The 24,522-nt window shown below is 38.0% G+C and overlaps 3 protein-coding genes and 1 long non-coding RNA gene across 5 annotated transcripts; all 4 read right to left on the reverse strand.

Annotated features, from left to right (window-relative positions):
• Positions 1-428: 428 nt before the first annotated feature.
• Positions 429-1,138, reverse strand: LOC126626413 (uncharacterized). Its single transcript, XR_007624676.1, has 2 exons — positions 955-1,138; positions 429-805 (listed from the first exon to the last, which is right to left on the reverse strand). It is a non-coding gene; the product is annotated as an uncharacterized LOC126626413 (long non-coding RNA).
• Positions 1,139-2,649: 1,511 nt separating this feature from the next.
• Positions 2,650-7,280, reverse strand: LOC126626414 (U-box domain-containing protein 44-like). The gene is made up of 4 exons (XM_050295740.1): positions 6,764-7,280; positions 5,397-5,969; positions 5,001-5,310; positions 2,650-4,451 (listed from the first exon to the last, which is right to left on the reverse strand). The coding sequence occupies exons 2-4, from the start codon at positions 5,949-5,951 to the stop codon at positions 2,881-2,883; spliced, it is 2,436 nt and encodes an 811-aa protein (XP_050151697.1). The 5' UTR covers positions 5,952-5,969; positions 6,764-7,280; the 3' UTR covers positions 2,650-2,880.
• Positions 7,281-8,406: 1,126 nt separating this feature from the next.
• LOC126625963 (cysteine synthase-like) lies at positions 8,407-15,356 on the reverse strand. The gene is made up of 10 exons (XM_050295093.1): positions 15,039-15,356; positions 12,858-12,967; positions 12,384-12,441; positions 11,526-11,789; positions 10,732-10,869; positions 10,413-10,464; positions 10,223-10,302; positions 9,929-9,988; positions 9,413-9,493; positions 8,407-8,746 (listed from the first exon to the last, which is right to left on the reverse strand). Exons 1-10 carry the CDS (start codon positions 15,294-15,296, stop codon positions 8,654-8,656), a joined length of 1,194 nt encoding a protein of 397 aa, XP_050151050.1. The 5' UTR covers positions 15,297-15,356; the 3' UTR covers positions 8,407-8,653.
• A 461-nt stretch (positions 15,357-15,817) lies between these two features.
• LOC126625958 (actin cytoskeleton-regulatory complex protein pan1) lies at positions 15,818-23,752 on the reverse strand. 2 transcript variants are annotated; one of them, XM_050295083.1, is made up of 13 exons: positions 23,367-23,752; positions 21,785-22,850; positions 20,926-21,144; positions 20,603-20,844; positions 19,406-19,480; positions 18,819-18,890; positions 18,635-18,733; positions 18,199-18,270; positions 18,008-18,122; positions 17,343-17,411; positions 16,887-17,184; positions 16,680-16,755; positions 15,818-16,583 (listed from the first exon to the last, which is right to left on the reverse strand). In XM_050295083.1, the coding sequence occupies exons 1-13, from the start codon at positions 23,499-23,501 to the stop codon at positions 16,020-16,022; spliced, it is 3,102 nt and encodes a 1,033-aa protein (XP_050151040.1). In that variant the 5' UTR covers positions 23,502-23,752; the 3' UTR covers positions 15,818-16,019. The 2 variants fall into 2 exon arrangements, with proteins under 2 accessions (XP_050151040.1, XP_050151039.1); XM_050295082.1 differs by having other exon boundaries at positions 16,680-16,758.
• Positions 23,753-24,522: the final 770 nt, after the last annotated feature.

Consider the following 24,522-nt stretch of genomic DNA (forward strand, 5'->3'; position numbering starts at 1 on the left):
ATTATCAGAAGAACCCAAACAAGCATACTTTGCGGTTCTGGGTTATGCGATGGTGGCGCCTCAAGCAGACGTAGCAAGCAGAGTGAGGAGAGAGGGGATGCGACTTGATTTTGGGTTCTTCGATATTTGAAACGAGCAGACAACGGGATTCTGGGTTCTCCCTCTGCGATTTTGGGTTGGCAATTGTAGGCGATGTTGGCGACGCGAGCAGAGAGGAGAGAGAGAATGCGACGCGAGCAGACGCAGCGAAGATCTTTGCAATCCCATGGTATTCAGTGGTCTTGCTAAGATCTTCTAGTGAACGAGAATCCATGCGAGTCCCGTTTTATCCCATTAAACTTGGTTCATATACGTAACAAACACAAGGCTACATGTTGTCCAATCCAATCCAATCTAGTGAGAGTTAACGAGTCCAAATGCACCATTAGTACACTTAAATTTGATGATTAAAATTCCATCCTCAAATGAAAAAATTATAATCAAAGTTTCATGACCTTTTCAATATAATCGCGCTGAACAAGAGAGTTTCTAGGTTCCGATTAATCCATTTTCAAATTTTCCTAAACTTTCTCGGTGACCAAACAGCAGAACGGACACTCAAAACAACGATCTTTATCAACTTCTACTCCATATATATAGAATAGCCAAGAAAATAAAGAATTTAAAAGAAAGGATCGGAATAGTTACCGTTACGGGGATCAGTAAACGCTTCCGGCTTCGGAAATCAGAATCGCGGAGTTGAAGAATACTAAGCACACCCACCCATGGACTGTACTATTTGGCAGCCATGTTCAGGAGAATCTAACTGCGGCAATCAATCAAGAAAAAAAATCGTAAGAGAAACATGTACGAATGAAGTTACAATGCATGCGTTGTCTTTTGGTTTTTCCCGCTTTTTCTCGGGAACCAACCAAACAGGAACGGAAAGTGTACGAGAAAGACTGTAAAACTGACCGAAGGGAAGTTAAAATGTAGAGACGGACGACGTCGGAGCTGCGCTGTGGATTAAATATATAGAAAAGCTAGGGTTTGTGGATTAACCGTTGGAAGGAGGAAGCAGGGAGATTTGCAGAGCAGAGAGAGGCCCGTTAGGTCGTCGGTCCATCTTGCATGTTGCACCACCCCCTTTTTCATGAATGGAGGAAGGACTGACTGGCTTGCACATGGGGATTGGGGCCACTCTTTTTATTTAATCTTTTCAAATAAAAATTTATTTCCTTTCAAATTTGTTTATTTTGTCACACGACCACTTAGCAATCAGTCTGACAATTGACTATCGAAGATCTATCATTGCAAAGAATTTTTAAGTTGATATATGATATTGCAATGTTTAAGATGTGATGTATGAAATTATTATGCCGTCAAAAATTAAGGGGGTGTGGTCTAATGAGAATTTTAAAAGATTTTAAATGACTTATAGTTTAGAATCATGATATAGTCAAGTAGGATTTTCAAAACTTTTAAAAGAATCAATTCAAATACCGGGGTAGTCAATTAAATGATTTTAAAAGACTCTAGAATTCTGATGTAGTCAACTAGGATTTTAAAGGATTTTTATAGAGTCCATGCAAGTTTATAAGTATTAAAAAATTCATAGATTTTGAAGGATTTCTTTCAATAAGAGATTTTGTAGGATGAGAAGGGATTATAAGCATACCAAAATCCTACCTCCACCCCTAGGATTTCTTTTCAACCCCGTCGCTTGGATTATAAGCATACCAAAATCCTACCTCCACCCCTAGGATTTCTTTTCAACCCCCTCGCTCTCTCTTTCTCTCTCTCTTTCCCTCTCTCCATTCTACAACTCGACCTTTCTTTCTCACTCTCCATTTTCTTCCAGACATAGAACCTGCCAACTTGATTTCCTTTCACGTTCATCTGTCACAGTCCCAGTTGCAAATTACAATTTTTTTAAAATTTTTTATTTTCTTTATTTTGGACTGTGTAATAGTATTTCTTGTAATGCTTTGATGGGAAATGTTAATGGCTACTAGCAATTCTTGTAGATAGAACACATGTTAATTGAACTCTTGAAAATTACTACTAAGAATCTTATTGCCAATTCAAGCTTTCTTTTCTTTTTCGTGTAATCATGTTAGTGTAAGGGTGTAAGCATCTTCCAAAGCCTATTTATATTGGTAGCTGTACTTAGACTAAACAACACATTATGAACTAATCAATTGTTGAGGAAAAAGGGTTAATTTTGAGACATTTGATTTACGAAGCACTACTTGTTTTGGTTAGTTAAAATTATTTTTCGTAAAAAAATCACAATTCAAATGAGAAAGGGAAAGAAAAGACATTTGATTGGTTTATATTTCCATATCAATATATATATATATATATATATATATATATATATATATATATATATATGTTTATGTCTTTTTTAGATTGTGCACTGAGAAAAGAATTTATGTTGTAGGAGTAAAAAAAGAAATACTAAGAAATCCATGAAAGAAATCCTTACAAATCCATAGAAATCTATAATACAAGTGGGAGTTGTCCATACAAATCCATACAAATCCTTACAAATCAAAAAAGAATTTAGGTTCTCCATTGTTTGGCTTAGCCAAACTTCCCCTCCGCTCGTGTAAAAATTCGATGTACTCAAACAAAAAAAAAAAAAAAAAAGAGGTGTTCAAGAAGTGGGTGTTCCAGAATCGAAATCTGGGTATAACAGAATTTTCCTTAACAATTTGTACAAAAAATGCAGCTGATTAACAGAAACCCAAGTAGATGGAGACACCACCATCCTTAAAAACAAATGAACAGCTTTCTTTCAAAACAAATGAAAAATCTGCATACAACAAATATATACCCCCCTCCAATGGCAGCTTCGCAAACTATAACAATAAAAACCACCGGGGAAGATATCTATCATGCGTTCGGAAAGACACCAGAGAAGTTTGGTAACCTGTCAACGTGCTTCAGGGCACGTTCAGCAATCTGCCGGGTTCGATAGTCACCATGCTGGAAGGCATCAACAAGTGCGGTGCTCACGTTCGGATCTCCAGAAACTTCATAGGCTATCTCATCACTCCGCAATAGTCTTTCAACTACCCAGACTGCCCTCCTCCTCAGATTCTCTGTCCGTTTCTCTAACAACACGTCAAGAATAGGCTTCACCCCCTCTGCCTCACACAACACCATAACCCCTTGTTCGATATCAACCCCATCATCCAACAGAGTAGAGAGTGCTGCAAGTGCTGCTTCGACCACCTTCTCGTTTGTGTGGTCCAGAAGAGCTACCAACTTTTCCACAGCATGTCCCTCCAAGAGACAAAAACTCTCTCTAAGTGAACACGTCCCACGATGAAGCCGACACAATCCGTTTATGGCAGGTGGCTTGCTAAAACATGAAAAAACTGAAGCACAGAAACCAGGTGTAGGCAACTCGGGCAATCTTGTCAAATTTTTGGATTCTTGTGATAAATTCTCCAATGCTGCTGCCGAACTCATCTGTACATTCTCCAGTCCATTGGACTGTAGAAGTTCAATGAAAAGTGCAGCAAGATTAAGTTCACGGCACAGAGAAACTGCACCTTGCTCATCAGCCAACACAAGTGTAACCCTGGCTAGAACTCGTACAAGTCCTTCTAGAAATGGCGTCACAAAGCGGCCACCCCTACTCCCCCCTTGGCGGATCTTAACTATTTTAGAATGTACCAGCTCAAAGGCACCGTCATCTAGCATCTGCCTGGCAAGGCCTAGATCCCTCTCCGGTAGTTCAGCTAAGACACTAATGGCTGCTGCTTGCTCTTCAGTGATTGAAATATTCTCTGATATGACTTTTATTAGGCTTCCAAGTTGGCCCACTGTGCCACGTAGGGCGTCAGCTAGCTCCTGGCCCACATGTGGAGAGAGGTTCTGGAGAAGTTTAATGGAAGCCACACGTAATTCCTTTTGTGGAGCCTCAATAAACTGCACCAAACTAATAATGGCCCCTGAGCTTTTAATGGCGGCAACAACACTCAGAATAGTTGAAGGAGAGCTAGTGAGTCCAACAAGAACCTGGAGAAGCTTGCTCTCGATTGCTGGTCCAGTGTTGCTAATGAGATGTAGTAGGTTATGGACAATGTCTTCTGAGACTAGCGTTTGCTGATCGGGTCCAACCAAGATGGAATCAAAATCATAGTCTGTGCTAACAACATTAGCAAGAATTGTTGCAGCAACCTCCTTCAGTCGCATAGGCTGGTTAGTCCCAACGAAAAAGAGATCTTTGACCAGAGACGGAAGTATTCCTGCCTCTATCAGTACCTTGGCACTTGCCTCACAAGATGAAATTTGGTTGAGAGCTTTCAAAGCTGCTTCTCTTGACTGCATATCACCACTTCTCATGATGTTAATCAAAGCTGAACCCACACTTTTAGCCACTAGGACCTTTACATCATTGTCCAAAACTAACTCACCAAGGAAATTAGACATCGAAAGTTGGGTTTCTGGAGGGCCTGCAATCATATCAGCAAGGAAATTTGAGTTATGCTCAACATTATTTTTTTTAATTTTTGAGAGAGATAAAAATATCTTCGTTTGAAACAATAAAAGAAAAGTATAGATCAAACTAATACCAACAGTCCACTAAATTGTAAAGCCCCCCATAAACTACAATAATCAGAGGTGGAGATAGAGAAAATTAATCTGTACTCGAGTTTAGACCAAGAAGTCATAGGCGGGACAGCTACATTTAATTATTAAAAAAAATAACGAATGGATAGTTGTCTCATAAGTAGGAAAACTCGTCTTGGATCAAACACTCAGCAGAATCATGCAAGCTGCAGTGGACTGGAGACGCTAAGCAAGGTGCAGAAAATACAATAGTTCAATTTTGCAGTTAGAACGGTTTTTTGTTTTGTCTATGAAAAAATAAATACAAAAATGAATGTTTACCATATTTGCAGGACATGTAGTGCGAAATAAATTATCAAAGAGCACTGGCTGTTTGGTTGTCCTACTTCTAGCAACATGCTAAGTGTAAAGATAAGAGAAAGTACAAGTACCTTCACGAATTTGTGTCAGAAGAGGCTGCAGTCTACCATTTTCAGCCATCTGTCTCACATTGTTCTCATACTTCTCCAGATTCTCTAATGTTTTATCAGCGTTCTCAACAGTCAAAATGTTATCTGATTTGCTGCTTGTCATTCCAACCAAAATAAGAATCGCTCCATTAATTGAACCAATCTTCTCACATAAGGCTTCAGATTTGGATAGTTCATACAGCAAAGAGACAGCTTCCTCCCTCTCTTTGGATTGCTCATGAGACAAGAACTTCACTATAGTTCGTACTATATCCCCATCAGCCAATATTTCCTACAACCAAACAAATATTAGTATGAGGCCCTAGAAATAGCAATTTCATGGAAAATGAAAAGAGAAACACAAAAATCTAGGACTACCTTATTATCGGAATCATCCTCCACCACAGTTTTAAGGGTTTCCAAAGCTTTGCACCTTACTTTACGACTGCTGCTCTTCAACATGTCAACTATCATAGGTATCAGCCCTGCATTGCGTGCAACATGCTTATTTGATCTTGTTTTTTGGCAGATTTGCTGGACAAACTTCAAGGCCAAAAGAACTTCACTTTCTGAGCTGCTCAGATTCAATGACTTACGAGCCATATCAAGCTGAGCAGCTTCATTTCTGGCATTCCACTCTTCAATGGTGTTCCTCAATGCTATGCTAGGCTTTAGATCACCTCTTTTCAATTCTTTTAGTGTCAGTGGGCAGACCAACTTCCTTCCACTCTCCTTGCATTCCCTAAACCACTTTTCAATTGCTTCTCGCTCAAATGTTTGGCCGTTTTCTAAGGTAACAGGATCGCGCATAACTTGCTTTGTTAAAGGACAAAAAAATGCATCATAAATAGGCTCGATGTGCAATCGCTCAAACTTATGGCTGTCATCTGATGGACTGCCGGTGTCATAATTTCCATGCCAACTTTCGGCCATCTGACCTAAATCCTCCTACTGCAACAAAGTAATACAGCATACGGTTAGAACAGCACACCAACAATCACAAACTAGCGGTAAATCCGAATCAGCTCTAAAATCAAACGAGAACCAAAATGAACGCGCTCAAAGAGTATGGGAAATGAACTGAACTGTTTTCTAACTCCATTTCAATGCAAAAAGGATTTAACTTTGGATGTGCAGTATACTGCAAGAGTTGCATTGCACGAATGTTCTATACAAATTATACTAGATTGGGTCAGTAAGATACACTAGAGCAGCACATTTGGAGCAAATTATCATGTTTGACTAAGAACTGGAGGTCAGAATCAAACATTCAAAATTTCCTATATCCTGCAGATCATCAAAACTAATATGTGGAATCTCTAAAATCCAGGTGTTGGACGAAACGCCAACAGCTTGATGTCAGCTTCTCAGGAAGAAGCTGCAAAATCCAATATTTGCATTTCCCACTTGAACGACAAGCGGTAGAAATAGGGAGCAAACTAAAGTAAAAACACAATAAGAGTACTGGATCGATAAGATAAAGCACAACAACACTTAACCCAGATAGAATGTGGTCTAAGAAACTGCAAATTAATGATCTTTATGTTGGTTTCTTCCACAGGGCCGAGGCGGAGACAGATTGATCACCGCGCAAATCAGGGTTTCGATTAGATTAGATAAGATTAGATAACCGAATTACATATTTATGAATGAAAATCATGCCCAACTATTAAGTTTAGCAAAAGGTTTATGCTTTAAACTAAATTACCAAGAAAAAGGCACAAGAAAAGGAAAGAAGAGCATACCTTTGAGTAGTTATGGGGCTGTGGTGGCCAAAGATGGTGTTCTAATTTAGGTCTGAGAATTGCAGACAAATTTTGAATAGGGGTTGAGGAAAGCATGAGCAAATACAAACTTCATCTTCGTCCATGGATCAAAAAATCAGATAATTTCTTCTTTTTCATTAAAATAAAAAATAAAAGAAATGGAATTGGGGTTTTCTTTTATTGTAATATGTGGTTGTTGATGATGGTGCAGTGTGAAAGTATGAAGTTTGATGATCTGAGGAAAAGGGAGAGAGAGAAAGAGAGGAGAGAGAGAGAGAGAGAGACAAGAAGCAAAAGCCAAAAACCCAAAGGCAAGAAATTAAAGAGAAGAACAACAGCAGCAAATACCAACAAGAACAAATAAATAAATAAAAGGAAGAGAAAAATTAAATTTGATATTTGTACGCAAGAATTGAAGACAGAGAGAAGGTTGACTCGATGAGAATAGTCATCTCTACTCTTCCAGCTTCTGCGTGTAAGAACCAGAGCTTCACACCGCCGCCCGACCCCACTTTAACCAGGCTGGCTGGCTGGCTGGCGGGTTCACCCGGGAGCCAACGACTATTTAACTACAGGTTAAAAAATAAAAATAAAAAAAAGAACCCGAAACGGTGCCGTTGCGTCATTTTATTTTTCTACACAAGCAAACGATATTATATTACGGAATCGAAAAATGAATTGCTATTGAACTCGTCATTCATAACAATTGAACCACAACATCTTACTTATAATTTACAAGTGAAATATCACTAAACGGTAATATAATTGTCGCTTACTATTGTGGTTTAAATTGAAAAATAATATACGTTTTTCTATTTGTGAAATTTTTTCCTTATTATTGCCACCACACCAGAAGAGGCAAAAAGGACTATTAGGTACGTGACTTGGTTTCGAATTGAAGTAGAGTGGGTGAGTAGAACTGTTGAAGTGGAAGGAGAATAGAAAACTTTAGCAAGACCATCATAAATTGCAATTTTTCGGAAGTATAATGAATACGTATACGATAAATTTTATTAGATTAGATGTTAGATTATTTATTGACGGATTCGAACTCACACGGTCATGTAAATGTACAACTCATTTCCACTACTGTAATAAAAAGCCACTTGCCATCAATCAAATAATTGAATATATATAATTGCTAAAAGGCTAAATTGAGTAGCAAAATTTAAAACACAAAGCCTTTGTAAAGTCTGGGAAGTAAAGCGTATAATTTGGACGACAGCGGGACCCCAGACAGGCCAAACTTAAACTTTGTTTTTATTGGGGCTTACATTTTACGCCCTTTTAAGTAGGGATTGTTTTGAATAATGAGATTTTAATTTTTTCACATTAGGTTTTAAAACTTTATTTTATGTCTTTTTCCCAACAAATTATTTAAATTTTAATTAAATTGATTACATGGTGAGCGTGAAACTCGTAATTTAGGTGGATATATAAGCCACATTTGTACCAAGTTTGACTAAAAACTCATCAATTTAATGAAGAATTAGACATCAATTTAATGAGGAAATTGAAACCTCATGGCCATTCTAAACATTGAAAAATGCAGTTTTATTTCTTTTGCCTTTATGTAGATGTAACAAAAAAAAAAAAAAATAGAACTATGGAACTCGATTGAATGAATTAACAGGTGTGCCCTCAAATAAGCAACACCAGCAAATTCTTCTCCATCTTGAGTATTTCAAAATATTCATGTCAAGCAACCGGGCTACCAATGGACACTCTTATACCATTGATCCTATCTCTAAGGAGTACATCAAGGAGATTTACGGAAAAAGAAATAACGTGTGAACGGGAAAATATGAAAGGAAAGTTTCGGGATAAACAGTGTGCATCGCTGTCACAAAATTGCTTCAGCAAGGGAAATCAGTGCTCCGGTTGCATCTTCTCACATTCTTCTCTGATTGACTGGAAAAGAATGGTGGAGAGATAACGTTCACCAAAGCTCGGAAAGACTACCTGGAAGCAGTCAAATTCTCAAGTGCATTAATACACAAAGAATTGAAAGCAATATAGTTTTGAGTGCGCGCAGATCAGACAACAAACAGCCCGAGAAAGTAATGACAGTGTGAACAACCAGGACTACCAGTCCGTCATTATATCATGCTTCTATACTCCATGAGTGAGATTTTACCTTGACTGCATAGAATCCAACCAACAAGCACACATGCCAAACATGGAGTGACTTTTGTCCCCTTTACCAAACTGGTAAAAAGTAAGATGCCACGTGCACAATCGAATTAATTCCTGTGGGAATTCCCTAGTTTTGATTCCACATGAATTCCACAGACCTCTTGTGACAAGCTAAGTAAGATCTATGGCCTCTTTTTCTGGACAAGATCTAATCTAATATAAGAGCCAGCAACAATTGTAGGAACTATGCATCCAGTGAAACCATCTCAAGCCATCTCATGTGAAAAAATTCGAAGAAAAAGTCTTACATTTTCATAGTCCCACCTCAGTTGTAGGATATAAGTTCTAGAGCCTACGCAATCTTCTGCACTCGGTATAATGTTGTGTGTGCGTGATCTAAAATGAACACCTTTTATATCTTCCCAACTTGCAGTATGTAAATTCTATGCAAAAAGAATTACTTTAAGAGAAAATAGAGAGAGGATGATATACCGCGATAAGCTTCCCTGCATTCTCAGGCCTCTTACCAACCTTGATTGCAGCAGCAGCAGCTGCTCCTGAAGAAATCCCAACCTGATACGAAATAATTATTAGAAAATATTCTGAAATTGGATCTCAACTCTACATTCTACTCCATGGACTTTTTCCCTACTTGGTTTCATTCATGGGCTGTGAAAGAATGTCGCAGATGGAGAGGTTGAGGAAAGAAAGTTCATTTTTGCTCCATTGACAATGAAAAAGGTTTCATGTCGTCGACCGAATGTGCTAAAATGTGCTGAAATGTGTGCAAAAAAGTGTCCCTTTAATCTAATCGTCAAAAATGTGCTTCCAATTCTTCTCCGGTTGTAATCTAAAACCTATGTGTGGAAAAAAGGCATCCCTTTAATGTAATCGTCCAAAATGTGATCTCCCACTTGAGGTGATTAATCCCAACACCCAAGAATGAGGATTAAGTTAATTTTTCCTTCGTCTAAATATAAATTTAGATGAAAAGTAGAAAACATGTACCAACAAGCCTTCCTGGAGTGCTAATTGCTTTGCAGTTTCAACAGCTTCATCACTTGAGATCTGCCAAGATCACTATCTGTGAGAAAAAACTAGAAAGCAATTCCAAACAGACCTGATGTAATTAATGATACATAGACAAATGACAAGAAAAATAACATTTGATAGGATCAATTACAGCGTAAACATGATTTGTATTGCAAACGTTAACGTAAGCACAATTGATTGTGTAACTTGGAAAGTTAGCTTTCATATAAGGATAATGTAACTAGATTGAGTTGGAATAAGATCTTAGACCTCTATAATTTCATCGACAACATCCTGGTGCAAATTTCTAGGTATAAATCCAGCTCCAATCCCTTGAATCTTGTGGGGACCTACATTTTCGACAATGAATAGTAAACAAGCATGTAATTAACGAACAAATGACATAATATTTTTAAAAACACTGCATTAAGATGATCAGAATGCTGCTCTACTATCTTACCTGGCTTTCCACCTGAAAGGATGTTGCTTTCCGTTGGTTCTACGCCAATAATCTGTTAATTTTTAAGATCAGATGGTGGAAACATAAATAACAGAATGGAAAACAAAGAAAGACGGCGAAAAAGAAAAGGAATGCAAATGAAGAAAAATCTTCTGTTTAAAAACAATTTTCCCTCCAGCCAATACAGATATAAACCAGGAACTGATTCGAGTTAACTTTTCCTTATAATTGACACATTCAAGGTGAAGCTATCAGATCCTGGTTGGTCAGGATGTTTGCATGTATGTCTTGGAAACTGTGAATCAGAAAAACAACATACCTTTACTTTAGGATTTTTCTCTTTAAGGAACCGTCCTACACCAGAAATGGTTCCACCTGTTCCAATTCCTCCGACAAATATATCCACCTTGCCTTTTGTATCTTCCCAGATCTCTGGACCAGTTGTCTCATAGTGTATCTGCATATAGAACATCCAATATAAATATAGACATCTAACTGTACTGGAAGCCAGAATGTCATCACACTACAACTAGTTAGAAGATCTCTCTGCCAATTTGCTATCCTTATGGAAAGGTGACAAAGGTCAAACTCACGTGCTTCTGGATGCCAAAAAAAGTAAAGTTCGAAGCAAATGATCATAACAGATAAAAGAAAAGTGAACGTATCTACTATCTAAGAAGAAAAATAATCTACCAAGAGACAATTTTCTCTTTCATGTGAATATCTCTGGGATTTGAGTTGAATATTATCCAATTTTCCAACTCCATATACTTCCAAGGTTAAGCTACACAATGTTCTTTCCAAGGTTAAGCAAAGCACTATTCTGCTTTTTGACATATAATGAACAAAATTTGGGCCGCAGGTCAGCACTGTACAAATATTCCCATGGACAGGATATAAACACCACGTCCACCATCACTATGGATATGTAAAACGAAACTAACATGAATTCTCTGGCCTTTTGTGTAGGCATATGACAATTACAAAAAGACAAAGAAAGAAAACCAAAACTGAAACCTGGCAGTAAATGCAAATGCAAGTGGCCGAATAGCATAGATGCTAAAACGACCCGTGTTAAATAATAAACAGAGTAGAGATAGGAAGCCAAGACACCTTAGGATTAGCAGGGTTGTCGAACTGTTGAAGCATGTATGCATTTGGAGTACTGTTGCATATTTCTTCAGCTTTCTGAACTGCTCCCTTCATTCCCTTTGCTGAATCAGTCAAAACAAGCTCAGCTCCAAATGCCTTTAAAAGAACCCTTCTCTCCAAACTCATTGAAGCTGGCATTGTCAAGATAAGTTTATATCCTTTAGTTGCAGCTATAAATGCAAGGCCAATGCCTGTGTTTCCACTCGTGGGTTCCACCAAGACACTCTAAAAAAATAAGGGAATAAAACAATGTCAAGAATGTAAAGAAACTATGAAAAGGAAACAAAGTGAAGCTTCACAGGCATGTCTGATTTTACATGAACCAAAACAACAAATATCTAAACATGTGAACCATGCACTCATTTCAAGTTTTAAACAGCCAAGACTAAATTATGGGAAAAAGAACATTGCTACATGATTCCATGAATTTTTGTAAATTTTGTTCAACACAAGTCTACACTCCACAAAGACATGGCGATGAAAAGCAGCCAATATTTGAAGGACATCCAATTACAGGTGGAAAATATAGCACGATGCATGCACAGATGGCCAGCATCGCAATTATGAATTATGATACTATTTAGTATATAGGCATCTTTTAGAACTAACCCTCTGCAACAGGAACCCTAATTGGAATTGAAATCAGAACCAAAGAACTAATGGCTGGTCAGAGAGCAATAACTTTAGGGAATAACCAAAGAGCCAATTAGCAATGCAGCCTAATTAAAAACCATCTTACTCATTAGCGCACATGCATAAGAACTATATTCTTTTTTTAGTCTTAACAACATCATGAAATTTATATCCATAACAAGCTACCTGTCCAGGCTTTATGAGTCCTCTTTGCTCAGCATCAGTTATCATACTGTAACCTATTCTGAAGATGAACATCAAACACATTAGTAATAGTAGGAATATAAAACATATGATATTTACAATAATCAAAAGACAAATAAACACATTAGCTTTCATCATAACAAGATGTGCAATTACACAATACTCATACAAACACAATTAGGGAGAAGGCCAGTAATGCACATTTATTGCCATACGCTTTTGAGTTTTTGAAACCAGCAATTATTATATATGGAAATTTGTTCTCCATAACTGCTATTTATTGAAAGCTAAGCTATGAAATGTAGAGTTCATTATCAACTAACTATGTCATTTCATATATCAATCCAGGGGTTTGTTTCTCTCACATCAGTCTGAGAATATTGTTTCAGAATCACATTAAAAAACCAAAAAAATCCAAGTGCTGAGTACCCAGAATAACAGTCAATGCTTCCTCACCTGTCCTTGACACTGCAACATGGCTCCATAATCTCAAGCTTGGCAGCAATATTTGCAACCGACCCCTTTACAATATTATTCAGGTACACCATTGGTGTTTTCCCAATAAGCTGCATCACCAAAGTAGCGATTGTAACAAATGAATTAAAAAGAATTCAAATTTAGAAGAAAAACACGTACACATTGTAGTCACATGATTTCTAGTTATGTCTATTAACCAGAAAATGGAACGTTCAGTACTATTGTACTCAGTGTTAAGAAGGGAAATAGCATTTCCAACAAAATTCAAATAATACCATCACATAGATCAGCATTTCAACCCAACCCAAGTTAACTACATTTTCAATACTCAACACCACATCAAAAAATTTCACTCATTCTCAGCTATTTGTGTTTGGTATGACATAAGGCAAAAGAACTTCCATGCTTTACTTTGAATCTTGATAAAAATATAGAAGAAAGAGATGTGTGCTTTTCTACGAACTATGAATTCTCATATTGGATTTTAGGGTGGACTAGAACAGGCCTCATCAAAGGAGACAAAACTAATCCTTTTCAGTATACTATACATATTGAAATTTTCTTTCCTCGACAAAGACTTCTCGGTAAGAAAAACAGCTTGAAGCATCTGATATAGTGATTGAAAATATTCTGTCCCTGCACAAGAATAATTCTAAACGATATAATCACATGAAGAAACATAGTTTAAGTTTCTCAGATTTTAAAGTTCAATGAACTCCAATTTTTTTAGAGCCAATATTTATATAGAAATATAAAATAATCATACGATTCTAATTTCCATGCAGCTAAACTAAATACTCTGACTTCCATGGATTATTCCAGAACTTCCTTATAACTAGATCTTGCAGCCTATTTAAGCATGTTCCAGATTTTCACAAAAGGCAATGTCTATTCATTTATTCAATCAAAAAGCAAATGCTACCCTAATCTCAGCAAGGGCCGACCTTCTCAACTCCTTATAAATTCAATTTCTAAAATGTCTTAACTTTTAAATTTTCTGATTTAAAAAAACAACATTGCCCATTTATAGTTTGAAAGAATTATATACTCACAAGTGACAGTTGATGGCATTAGAATTATCATAAAGTAGTTTAAAAGGGTAGAACCCTATTGGTGCTTTCATTAAAATTTATTTAGTTATCAGGAATATAGATAACTAAATAATATGGCACAATGCTGATTAAAATTATTTCAAACTTCATCCTTCTTTGTCTAGTGTGAGTAATCACACAGGTCCACTCTCCCAGAAAGATCTCGATATCGACGATAATAACAATAACATGGACTCACTTTCAAGCAAAACAGCTACGAATATGACATGCTCCATCAACCTTCTGAATTTTCTTGGAGATAACGTAACTGTGCAACCTAAATAGTGGGTTAATTGAATAAAACAAAAAAGATACAGTATTTGGCTATCTGTATCAAATTAACATTCCTAAGTAAGAGTTGACGATATCAAGTACACTAAATAAAAATGAAAAACGAAACTAGAAGGGCGAAAACTACCTCTCTCTTGTTCTTACAAATGATCCTAGATATTATCAATTTTTTCAAGTTAATTAAAAGGTATCCACAGTGAAGAGTAGACCTGAAGTAACTCACAACATCGTTTCTTCTCTCCACAAGGAAATCAAACCCCAAGTGAATCCACAATGAGGGTTGACCTCACTAGCATCAATCAAAGCATCCCAAAAGTAAATAAAAACAAAAACAAAACCAGTGTAAGAAATGTGGATATTCCTAACTTCCTTATTCCGAACTTGTAATGGAGAGAAATTTAACCTTGCCATCTATAGTTTCAACAAAGCAAACCGACCAGCTTCATAATTTCGATCATTTGCAAGGAAAAAACGGCAGTAATTCGTGACCCCTGTCACCCCTCAAAATTCAAAGCACGTTGAAAATGAATTTGGGGACAATTAAACCAAGAACCAATTACAATTCCATAACATATTCAACCAACAACAACACAACATCAATCAAATGAAACCAATCTACAGTTACGAATACAAATGCACTATCAAGTAAGCAGATTAAACTAATTAAATTTAAAAATCAAGAATCGCATTCGAATATTGACATCAAACGTAGCAGCCAATTACCTACTGGAATTCGCATTTCGCAGAGAACAAAAAAAAAAGTGAAAAATGGTTATACCTGAGTGACATCTTCGGCAATGTTGAGACCTTCAACAGCGGTTTGCGGCTTCACAGACACAGCCTTGCACACCACAGACGAAGACCAAGACTTGCCTTTCAGCCTCAAACCATTGATCTTGGTTATACTGGTGGACCTTAGGCCGGTAGTCGTGGTGGGGCAGGCCGCCCAGAACTGTATGGGAGCAGCGAGCTCCGAGGGGCCGGAGAGGGAGGATGATGTCAGCGGATTGGTCAGAGAAGCGGCAGAAGAACCCATCTTTCGTTGCTTTCGCTTGTGAGCTTCTCTGTGTCAGCGTCAACTTGTTGAGTGGTGTGGGTGCGGATTAAGGTTGTATTTAAAACCCGTTAAGCCAGGCCAGCAACAAGTTTTTTGACCCTTTTGCCCTTTGAAAAACTACAATTAACTCCAAACCCAGCAGACTTTTCATTTCGTCCGCCACCATTTTTTTTCCATGTTGATAATGACTACGGCAGAAAATAAAACGGGAAAGAACCGAACCGCTCGAACCGTTCCGAAATTGCCCCATAAACCGGTCTAACCCACATTGCAAGGCTGAGAATTTGAGATTGTTTTATTTTATGAAAATTGTTATTAACATTCTGAATTTTAATGTACACTCAAGTAAACCGGTCTATCGTACATTGTAAGGCTGAGAATTCGAGATTGTCTATATTTTTATAGAAATTATTATTAGCACTCCAAACTTTGATATACAACACGATTGATTATTCTTGTCAATTATTTCAGATCAAATGAGTAATAAATTATACACCGTATTGAACAAATATAAATGGTCTGTCATCAAATAATACAACAAGGCCATACAAACAACAATACAGGTTCTTCCAAGCCATACACTTATACAGAATTTATCACACAAAAATTTGGCTACCATAAACAAACCCTCAACCCTGAAACAAAATGGAGAAAACAAGTAACGAAATTTCGGCTTTTTCACGGGGTACAGTGGATTTCCCGTTAGAAAGCGCTCCAGCTATCAGATCCTTTCTTCGATGTTTGACTCTCTGATGAGACCTTAAATGGCCCAGAAGAGCCGAATGGATCAGTCTCGTCGAAAGAATATGCACCCTGGCCAAAATCTTTGGTGCTGTTTATGGAGTCGAACCTTGTGAGCTGCGGCTCGCGACCCTGACCAAAGTCCCTGCTGCTGCTCATGGAGTCAAACCGACCAAAGTCCTTGCTGCTGCTTATGGAGTCAAACCGTGTGTGGCCCCCAAAATCTCTAGTGCTATTTATGGAATCGAACCTCGAGAACCTCTCAGGTTGGGAAGAAAAGCCAACGTCATTCCTGTTGCTGCTGAAGGAATCAAACCTCGATAAATTGTCAAAGTGGTAGTCCCCAGCCTCGCTGTATCTTGGAGAGTTCTGAAATTTGGAGAGCGGAGTGCTGGGAACAGAGTCTTCAAAGAACAGGCTCTTTTTCTGAAAGCTGGTTTCTGCGTGGGGGGAACCAGTTCTTATTGGGTTGAGACCAAAGTCGTCCGATCCAAAGAAATCTTTATGCTTCTCAGCATCTGAGCCCTGCAGGTTGGCATCAAATATGGGAAAGATTAGTTCGTTTGGTGTAATCTAATAATCAGGAGCTAGAATGGTGTGCTTCAGCATGTCCAGGAGTACCTTGGTGTTAAAACCCCAGACGGAGTCAGTATCATCATTATTGTCAAAGGCGCCACCCCAGGTCGATTCATCAAAACTTCTGTCATCAGAAATTCATAAAATCAGTGTTAGGACTTTTGTGTGTGTGTGTGCGTGTTTTGGGGGGGGGGGAGAGAGAGAGAGAGAGAGAGAGAGAGTCATAAGTAAAGAATTGAATTAACTCCATACCCATGTGTTTCTGCATCTGCTTCAGAACTTTTACCATAATGGATGTCAGAGAACTCTCCTGATGGGCTTTCTGGAGCATTCCTGGCAGCTGGACTACCATTTGAGCTTCTTCCATATTCATCTTCACCATGGGCGAAAACAGATTCACTTCCAAAGGCATGTTCCCCATTCCTTGACTTGCGATCAGCAAATGATGATGTATCAGGAGTGGAACTACGATCAGGGGAAGTACGTTCCCTCTGAACAGATGCAGATCGTGCTTTTGCCGAGGCATCAATTGTCAGATCATTACCAAATCCTGAAAAAGTTGACATGTCCACATATAAGAATGAGCAAGTATTTCTACAACATCTCTGTTGGATTACCATGCTTAATGTGCATCTGCATATTTGAGAATAATGACTAGATACTAACTCATTAAAAACACAACAAAAATATAATAACAAGAGGACAAACCTTCATCTTCAAACTTATCCCAATCTTCATCCCAAACAGCGGCTCCCTCTTGAATTCCAGGTTGCCAACCTTAAGAACCATCACATGCAAAAAATGTCAGGAAAAAAAAAAGCAAAATACGAAGGCTAAATGTTGGGACTTCGTAATGGAGGCACACATCAATAATGATAAATTCAAGCATAAGTGCAACGGGTTAAACAATATATAAAGTTAGTTTCTCATATAAAAAGGGTGTGAGATTAAAGCAACTTGGAGTCTTCTTCCTTGGAGTTTCCACAAAACTTTCCCATGCACAAGGCCACATTAAACATGCACTTTTTTTAAGGCATTAAGACTTCCATGCAGATAAACCCACATGGATAATTGTGTTGTATACTAACAAACAGGCTAGTGCATGTCTTAAACTCAGTTGATGGTCTTAAGCGGGTTCCTAAATGAGTTTGATTGCACTTGACTTGTGGAGTGGTCTTACAAGAGTGTCCCTCAAGTAAGCTTATTTGAAGGATCCCTGAACTGAAGCTCACTCTAAATGTATCTGATTAGGTTATTCCTTTTCTTTATAATGAGTATACAGTGATATACTAGATTATTTGTATTCTCCTTGAATATGGGACATTGCTTAAGTGAAACAATAGAGTACAGGAAAACGAATGCAACTGTAGTACCAGTTGGAAGTTCAATTATTGCACTTGACTTCATGTTTAATCCATGTTTCTTGCAACGTTCTGTAAGAGCCTTTACTAGCTCCTCAAGATCATATTGTATACGATCAGCACGGACCTATCGTAGACACAATGCATTAGAAACAAACAAAGTTACACGCATAGTTCACCATAGCTAATGGGAAGGAGTTTACCTGAAGAATACCATCTGCACTACCTCCTTGCTCCATCTTAACAATTGCTTGATGCAATTCCATTTTCCTCTCCTGAGAATGAGTCGAGTAATATATAAGCAATGAAATTGAAGGTTGTTGTAAAAAAGGCACACTTCAAAGTAATAAAAGCACTCATTACACAACAAAACATTTGAATAATAAAGCAGCTACTGGGGGGAACTGAGTATTATTACTCGTGTATGAAAACAGCAGAAGAAAGAAAAAGAAATACATATATATGCCTGCAACATATGGCATGACTGCATTTGAATAATAAAGCAGCTACTGGGGGGAACTGAGTATTATTACTCGTGTATGAAAACAGCAGAAGAAAGAAAAAGAAATACATATATATGCCTGCAACATATGGCATGACTGCAATAAACCAATACTCCTGAAGCAAGAATATAAATACCTGAACTTCACGAAACGTGGCCTCTTCAATAGTTAACTTAGATGCTATTTCTGCCACTTGTTTGTACTTCTCCTCATATTTTTTGGCCAGTAACTCAGCCTGCAATACAACTCATTAACATGAATTAATGGGAAACCATTCTTGCTAAATATTAGTAGTACAATTCATCTTTGTAAGAAAATACCTCACGCTTGTCAGCAATTGCCCTTTCTGTGATCTCATTTAATCTGTTATCACATCTGCTTTTATACAGAACCTGTAAGAAATGACCAAAAGAAAGTTAAGAGAGGCAGAAACCATGCACTATGGCCAAAATTCCACTGCTTTAGAAGCTTATAACAATACCCAGCAGAAACATAGAACCAGAGGCAATGCCTGAACCCAGCAGAAACATAGAACCAGAGGCAATGCCTGAATGCATTATATCTCAGAACTTAAAAGTGGACAAAGTCACTTGATTGAAATTCAAGGATCAACTGAGCCAGATAACTTTCTGCCGGTAGGAAGGTTACTAAAATCACTTTCTATAGCAATTTATTATTTCTGATCCCACACTACCATAACTAACATTATAGAATCACTAGACACCAATATAATGTGAAACAAGGCATTTCAACTACCCCCATGAACAAGCCCTCTATTGTCGCATCCTATGGACAAATCAATATATCAATATATACAATTGAACAACTGAGCTATACTGTAAGGAAATTTAACAGTACTCTAGACCAATGACCAGAAGAAAAACAGCCAAGGACAGAAGCTACTAACAAGTTCCTGCATTTTTGTGCGATAGAACTCCATCTTCTCTCTTGAGTCCAAAATCACATTCTCAGTTTCTTCAACCTGCCATGATTAAAAGAATGATTTCTTATCCCATGAAGACAAAAATTAAAAATCTTTGAGAAGAAAATATAATTATCAAATTATCAATAATATGAAACCTGACAAAGCACATTATTTTCTGCAAAATCGTATAAAAGTTCCTCCATTCTAAGATGGGTTGGGAGAGGAATAAGAATGATTGAGTAGTGAGTACTCACAAATTTAAAGGCAAGAGACGCTCAACTCCAAAAATATGTCAACACCAACAATATTGCAGGAAAATAAACAAAAAGCAAATACACGAAGCATGGAAAATAAAGAAAAATCAAGGTTGAAAAATAACTGTCTTTGGTCCCCTTCAGACAAAACCTTTTTCCATGTTTAAACAATAACCAACTTCAAGATGCAATTCTTAAACTGTTTGACTGAGGATTAATTATTTTAACGAGGAGCAATTTCCAAGACTGTTGTGCTTCACCTCTTCTTTTTTTTCCAAGACTGGAGGTATATCAGATGATTCAACAAAATATTCTGTCTACAAAATATTCCTGAGATCATTTCCGCATAAACAAATTTTATGAGGTTCAAAATGATATTAAGATAACAGTAACATCTCTGGTCTTTCCTTGTTCAAGATGTTGGATTGAACTGGAAATTTAGAGGGGACTCAATTTGCAATCTAACTGTTGAACAGCGTTCTATACAATACTGTACTGTGAATAATATTGACCTAACGTGATCAGGTAGGATGCTTATTATTTTCTCATTAGATCTCTTAAAGATACTTTTGTGTATTAGAATGGCTATGCTGGTCTTTCAATTTATAAGTTACTTAGACTTGCAAAACTGAATAAACCTTAGGCTTTCTGTCTCTGTAAAAACTAAGTTTCTTAAGTGAAAATTTTGCTTCAAAGAAGTGATTTATCATGCTTAGGACTTAGGAGAAAAGGAAGAAGGAAACTTGTTCGGGACAACATGACCCACTTCGAGGGGAAGGGGGGGTGGGTTATGAACTTCCTGTCTGAGATTGTTAGAGTAATTCATATCACCAATATATCAAATGACACCGCAGAAAATAAAAGAGACTGTTAAAACTTGAAGCAAGACTGTGTACATCGGAATAAAAAGAAGAAAGGAAATTGCCTTTTTCCCTGCATCTTTAGGCTCTTCAGGATTTGAGTTAGCTGAATCATGCTTCCCATTATCATGTTGGGTTGTATTCAAACCCTCCATCCCTCGCACTCTCAAATTCTGCTGATTCGGTTGCAATGCACCGTCAGCCTGGGGAAGACTTCGTTGCATTGGTGGCCTCAAACCCGCAGCAGGTGTCACACCCTGCATCCCTTGATGTCGTCCACCTTGCATCCCTTGATGTTGTCCAAAACCTAAATTCAAGGAGAACATGTATCCAATGAGCAATCTAACGAGGCGAACACTAAATGTAAAAAGAGAAATCTAGCCATTACCAGGGTTGGGACTCCAAGCTGCATTTCCATAAGCCATTTTGGGTTGACCGGTCATTGAGAGTAGAGTCTCATCATGCATCACATTATGTGGAAGTGTGTCTGGAAGAGGACGACCTTCCCTGTAACGTTCCATCAAATAGAGAGAAAAGCAGAACTCCCTCAAGGAAAGCATGCTGTCATTATCTTGATCAGATAAGTCCCACACCTGCTTTAAAACCTCTGAGAAAGGCAAAAATGGACATTATTGAGCATTTGTTGAACCAAACAAAGTCTTCAAAAAGATTGTCCAATTAAATGTAAAACAAAAAGCATAATTCCATCGATACAAACATCTTGAGGGTAACAAAGATCTTGGGTCAAAATTAAATTTGGCCACTGTATAAATGTAACTTAAGTGCTTGACCTGTCCAATGACGAACAGTTAAATTACTGTAAAAGTAAATTGAATGTCCATTCATAGATGAATGGAAAACTGATTTGAATCAACCACATCACCACCAAAATGTACACTTTCATCCTGAATATTTTCAACGATTTTACTAATATAATTTTTCACATATGAAAATCCACCACATCACCTACACAGTTTACCAATACTGAACCCCAAATATCCTATTCAAATCAGTCCCTTCACACATGTTCAATGATCACGAGGTTGAAATGTGATATACACATTACCAATTTGATCCACTAATTCCAAGAAACTCTAACAAATAACCATATGAAATGCTGAATGATGAACTTCATTTAAAGAAAAATTAAATGGGTTACTTATTCTCTTTTTAAAATTGTTAAATTAAAGATTAGTCATCTAACCTAGTGCATTAGTTATGTTTACATTCAAATGAAAAAACCTTACCTCTTGGTAACCTCCAACTCAGAAACAGATTCCGTGCCTGCTCACCAGTGATTCTCCCATCTCTGTCAGTGTCTACTTCCATAAACACTTTTGAATATTTCTGGACATCAGATGGCTTCATCTTTGGCCAAGGAATCTGCGAATTTCCAGACGTAGAGTTTCCTGCTCCCACTGAACTCCCAGATGATGGAAAAGAGGAAGAAGCTGGAGCTGAAACCTGCTGGCTTGGGTTTGAAGGTCCCTGCGGCTGCTGAAACTGACTGCCAGAAGGCTGCATGGTGAATGCACTCAATGAATCAAGTGCATTGAGCTTACTGGAAGATTGGGGCCCACTGGAAACTGGAAGAGTGGCTGATGGGGTAGGTATGCTTCTAGCAGAATATATAGACCCAGAAGATTCCTGTTTCGGTTGACTGGGAGTTGCAGAAAATAAATCACCTGATAATGCCGAACTGGATGCAAATCCATTGCCAGAAACAACTAATGCTTTGGAGTCGCCAGTTGTCGGCAGGGAAACTGGAGGCTGTGAGTTTGGTGTAGATGAGGGCATGGAAGGACTAACCCCTCTGGGCCCAGCAGGAGATGCACCAGCGCTTCCACCAAGCCAATTATTTGAGATGTTTGAGTTTGGAACATTGGGAGGCCCCATACCACCTCCAACACCTTGTTGGGGTGGACGAGAATTAACGCCAGTAGGCATTCCAGTCGGCATGGCTTGAGGAGGTCTTATGGACTGATTTTGCTGGGGTGGAAAATAATTCTGGTTTGTGGATGCATTAGGAACTCCTGGTCCTCTAAATCCAAAATTTTGAGATGTTGGCGGGGTTCCCATACCCATCTGTGGCCTAGATGCAGCAGCCACTGGATTTGATTGAGGTGCAGATGTGGGTGGAAGATTAATCTGTGGAGCAGGAATTTTTGCAGCAGCTGGACCGTATAATGCCGCCTTGACAATATCCGGAGTTAAATCTCTCTTACTCTGTGCAACAGTCACAAGTCTGAGTGCATTATAAAATTCTGGCCGACCAAGAAAACCAGTTTTGTTCTGATCAGCATGCATCCATATCTGCAGCTCGTAAACATACAACATTTGGTCAGCCAGAAGTACCATGCTAAATCAAATTCTGAATTCTGTAGATTAAATAAGTCCGAATATAAGCACAAGCAAGAGCAACACAGAAAACTTTCCAACAATCTTAAGCTGTTACAACACCGTGATGTATAATACTAACAATAAGATGAACAGAACACAGAGACATATGACCAACTAGGCACAATGTTCACTGAATATCAACTAGGACAAATAATAGACTCGTTCCAAAACAATGAAGTTGTAAAATTGTCCATTAGAACAAGGTGAGAGGAATGTGAAGTTGGTCTATAGCAATCCATTAACTTTGTAAATTTCCTAGTTTCTCAAATGACAGAATTCATACACTAAATATTATTTGTGGTAATTCAGATAGGTATTCAAGCTTATGAATCCACAAATACACACACAAATAGATGATGATTCAAATCTTTATACACATACATATATATATATATATATATAGAGAGAGAGAGAGAGAGAGAGAGGAACCTGAGCAAGAACTGGTTTGGGCAAATTGGAACCCTGGAAGAAAGCGACGGCTTCAGCTCCGCTGATCCTGCCATCTCCATCCAAATCTGCTCTCCTGAAGTAGGCTTCAAGCTGATCCGCATACGGACCCGCCATTTTCCTCCGATCTCACACCAGATCACCACCACACCCGCTCAACACAATCGCAATCCCCGAATCCCAAATCAAATCATACAGGACGTATACCACACATATACATATAGATACACAGTGGATAGAAATTGAATCTCTCTCTCAGAAATTCCTTACAGAAAGAAACAATGGCAAGTCGAATCGAATGCGTGGGAACCAGAGGTTGGTACTTGCAGGCTGGATCGAAGAGATGACCGAGAGAGAAATGTGGATGTTAAATATTAAGAGAAAATGTAACTACAATGCTCAGCCATGCTGGGTTGACCTCTCGCCCGACCCGAGACTCCGTGGGCTCTTCTTTGTTTCTACAGCCTGTTGGGGCCGCGCTTATTGGGCCCACTGAACCTGCAGTCCAGAACCCAGAAGATAAAAACAATTTTATTAGTTGGGCCAGCAACCCCAATAGTTTATGGGCCCGAAACCGGCCTCATATTCCGATCTAATATTTTATTCTTTTTCTTTGGACCCATACTCATTCTAGAGTCTGAAAGGTACCCAACTTCACTCTACTTGTACTATATTGCATATTGTGTTTGCTTGCAGGTATCCAATAAACTGGAAGCTCATTAAAATCGAATTTGAAGTTTTGAATAAGCGTTATTGAAACTTAGAAGTTTTTGTAAATCAATATACTCGTGAAAACTTGAAGATTTTCATGCTAAAATTAAACCAAACATGTATAATACAAGCGGAATGTTCTACCTTTTTGTCTATAGATATCTTTTTCCATAGTACTATCCACAATTTTATACTATCCACAATTTTGTTCCCTTTGTTACACCGATATGTCATACCTTACCAAACTCAAATTTACAGCTCTAGAAGTCTTTGGCAGAAACTTGCTCAATTACATGAGGAATTTGTGGCCTCCTTGACATTTACATGTTCATGGTTCTTATGCAGGGTTCCAATTACAGATAGGAAGCTTAACATGGGAACTTGGCAGGTATTTAAAAGTTAAAAACAATAATTTTACTTTTCCCAG

Source organism: Malus sylvestris, chromosome 6 (genome assembly GCF_916048215.2).
Source record: "Malus sylvestris chromosome 6, drMalSylv7.2, whole genome shotgun sequence".
NCBI lineage: Eukaryota > Viridiplantae > Streptophyta > Magnoliopsida > Rosales > Rosaceae > Malus > Malus sylvestris.

Excerpts from the sequence above, each read along its gene's own strand:
- LOC126626414 (XM_050295740.1), bottom strand. The coding sequence starts at position 5,951 with ATGGCCGAAAGTTGGCATGGAAATTATGACACCGGCAGTCCATCAGAT. Across the intron at positions 5,311-5,396 it reads AGGATGATTCCGATAATAAG|GAAATATTGGCTGATGGGGA; the intron begins GTAGTCCTAGAT and ends GTTTGGTTGTAG. Across the intron at positions 4,452-5,000 it reads TCTGACACAAATTCGTGAAG|GCCCTCCAGAAACCCAACTT; the intron begins GTACTTGTACTT and ends ATATGATTGCAG.
- LOC126625958 (XM_050295082.1), bottom strand. The coding sequence starts at position 23,501 with ATGGCGGGTCCGTATGCGGATCAGCTTGAAGCCTACTTCAGGAGAGCA. Across the intron at positions 18,891-19,405 it reads GCACAAAAATGCAGGAACTT|GTTCTGTATAAAAGCAGATG; the intron begins GTTAGTAGCTTC and ends CATTTCTTACAG. Across the intron at positions 18,123-18,198 it reads GTGCAGATGGTATTCTTCAG|GTCCGTGCTGATCGTATACA; the intron begins GTAAACTCCTTC and ends TGTCTACGATAG.
- LOC126625963 (XM_050295093.1), bottom strand. The coding sequence starts at position 15,296 with ATGGGTTCTTCTGCCGCTTCTCTGACCAATCCGCTGACATCATCCTCC. Across the intron at positions 12,968-15,038 it reads TTGCCGAAGATGTCACTCAG|CTTATTGGGAAAACACCAAT; the intron begins GTATAACCATTT and ends TTGGTGATGCAG. Across the intron at positions 9,494-9,928 it reads CACTCCAGGAAGGCTTGTTG|GTTGGGATTTCTTCAGGAGC; the intron begins GTACATGTTTTC and ends ATTTCGTATCAG.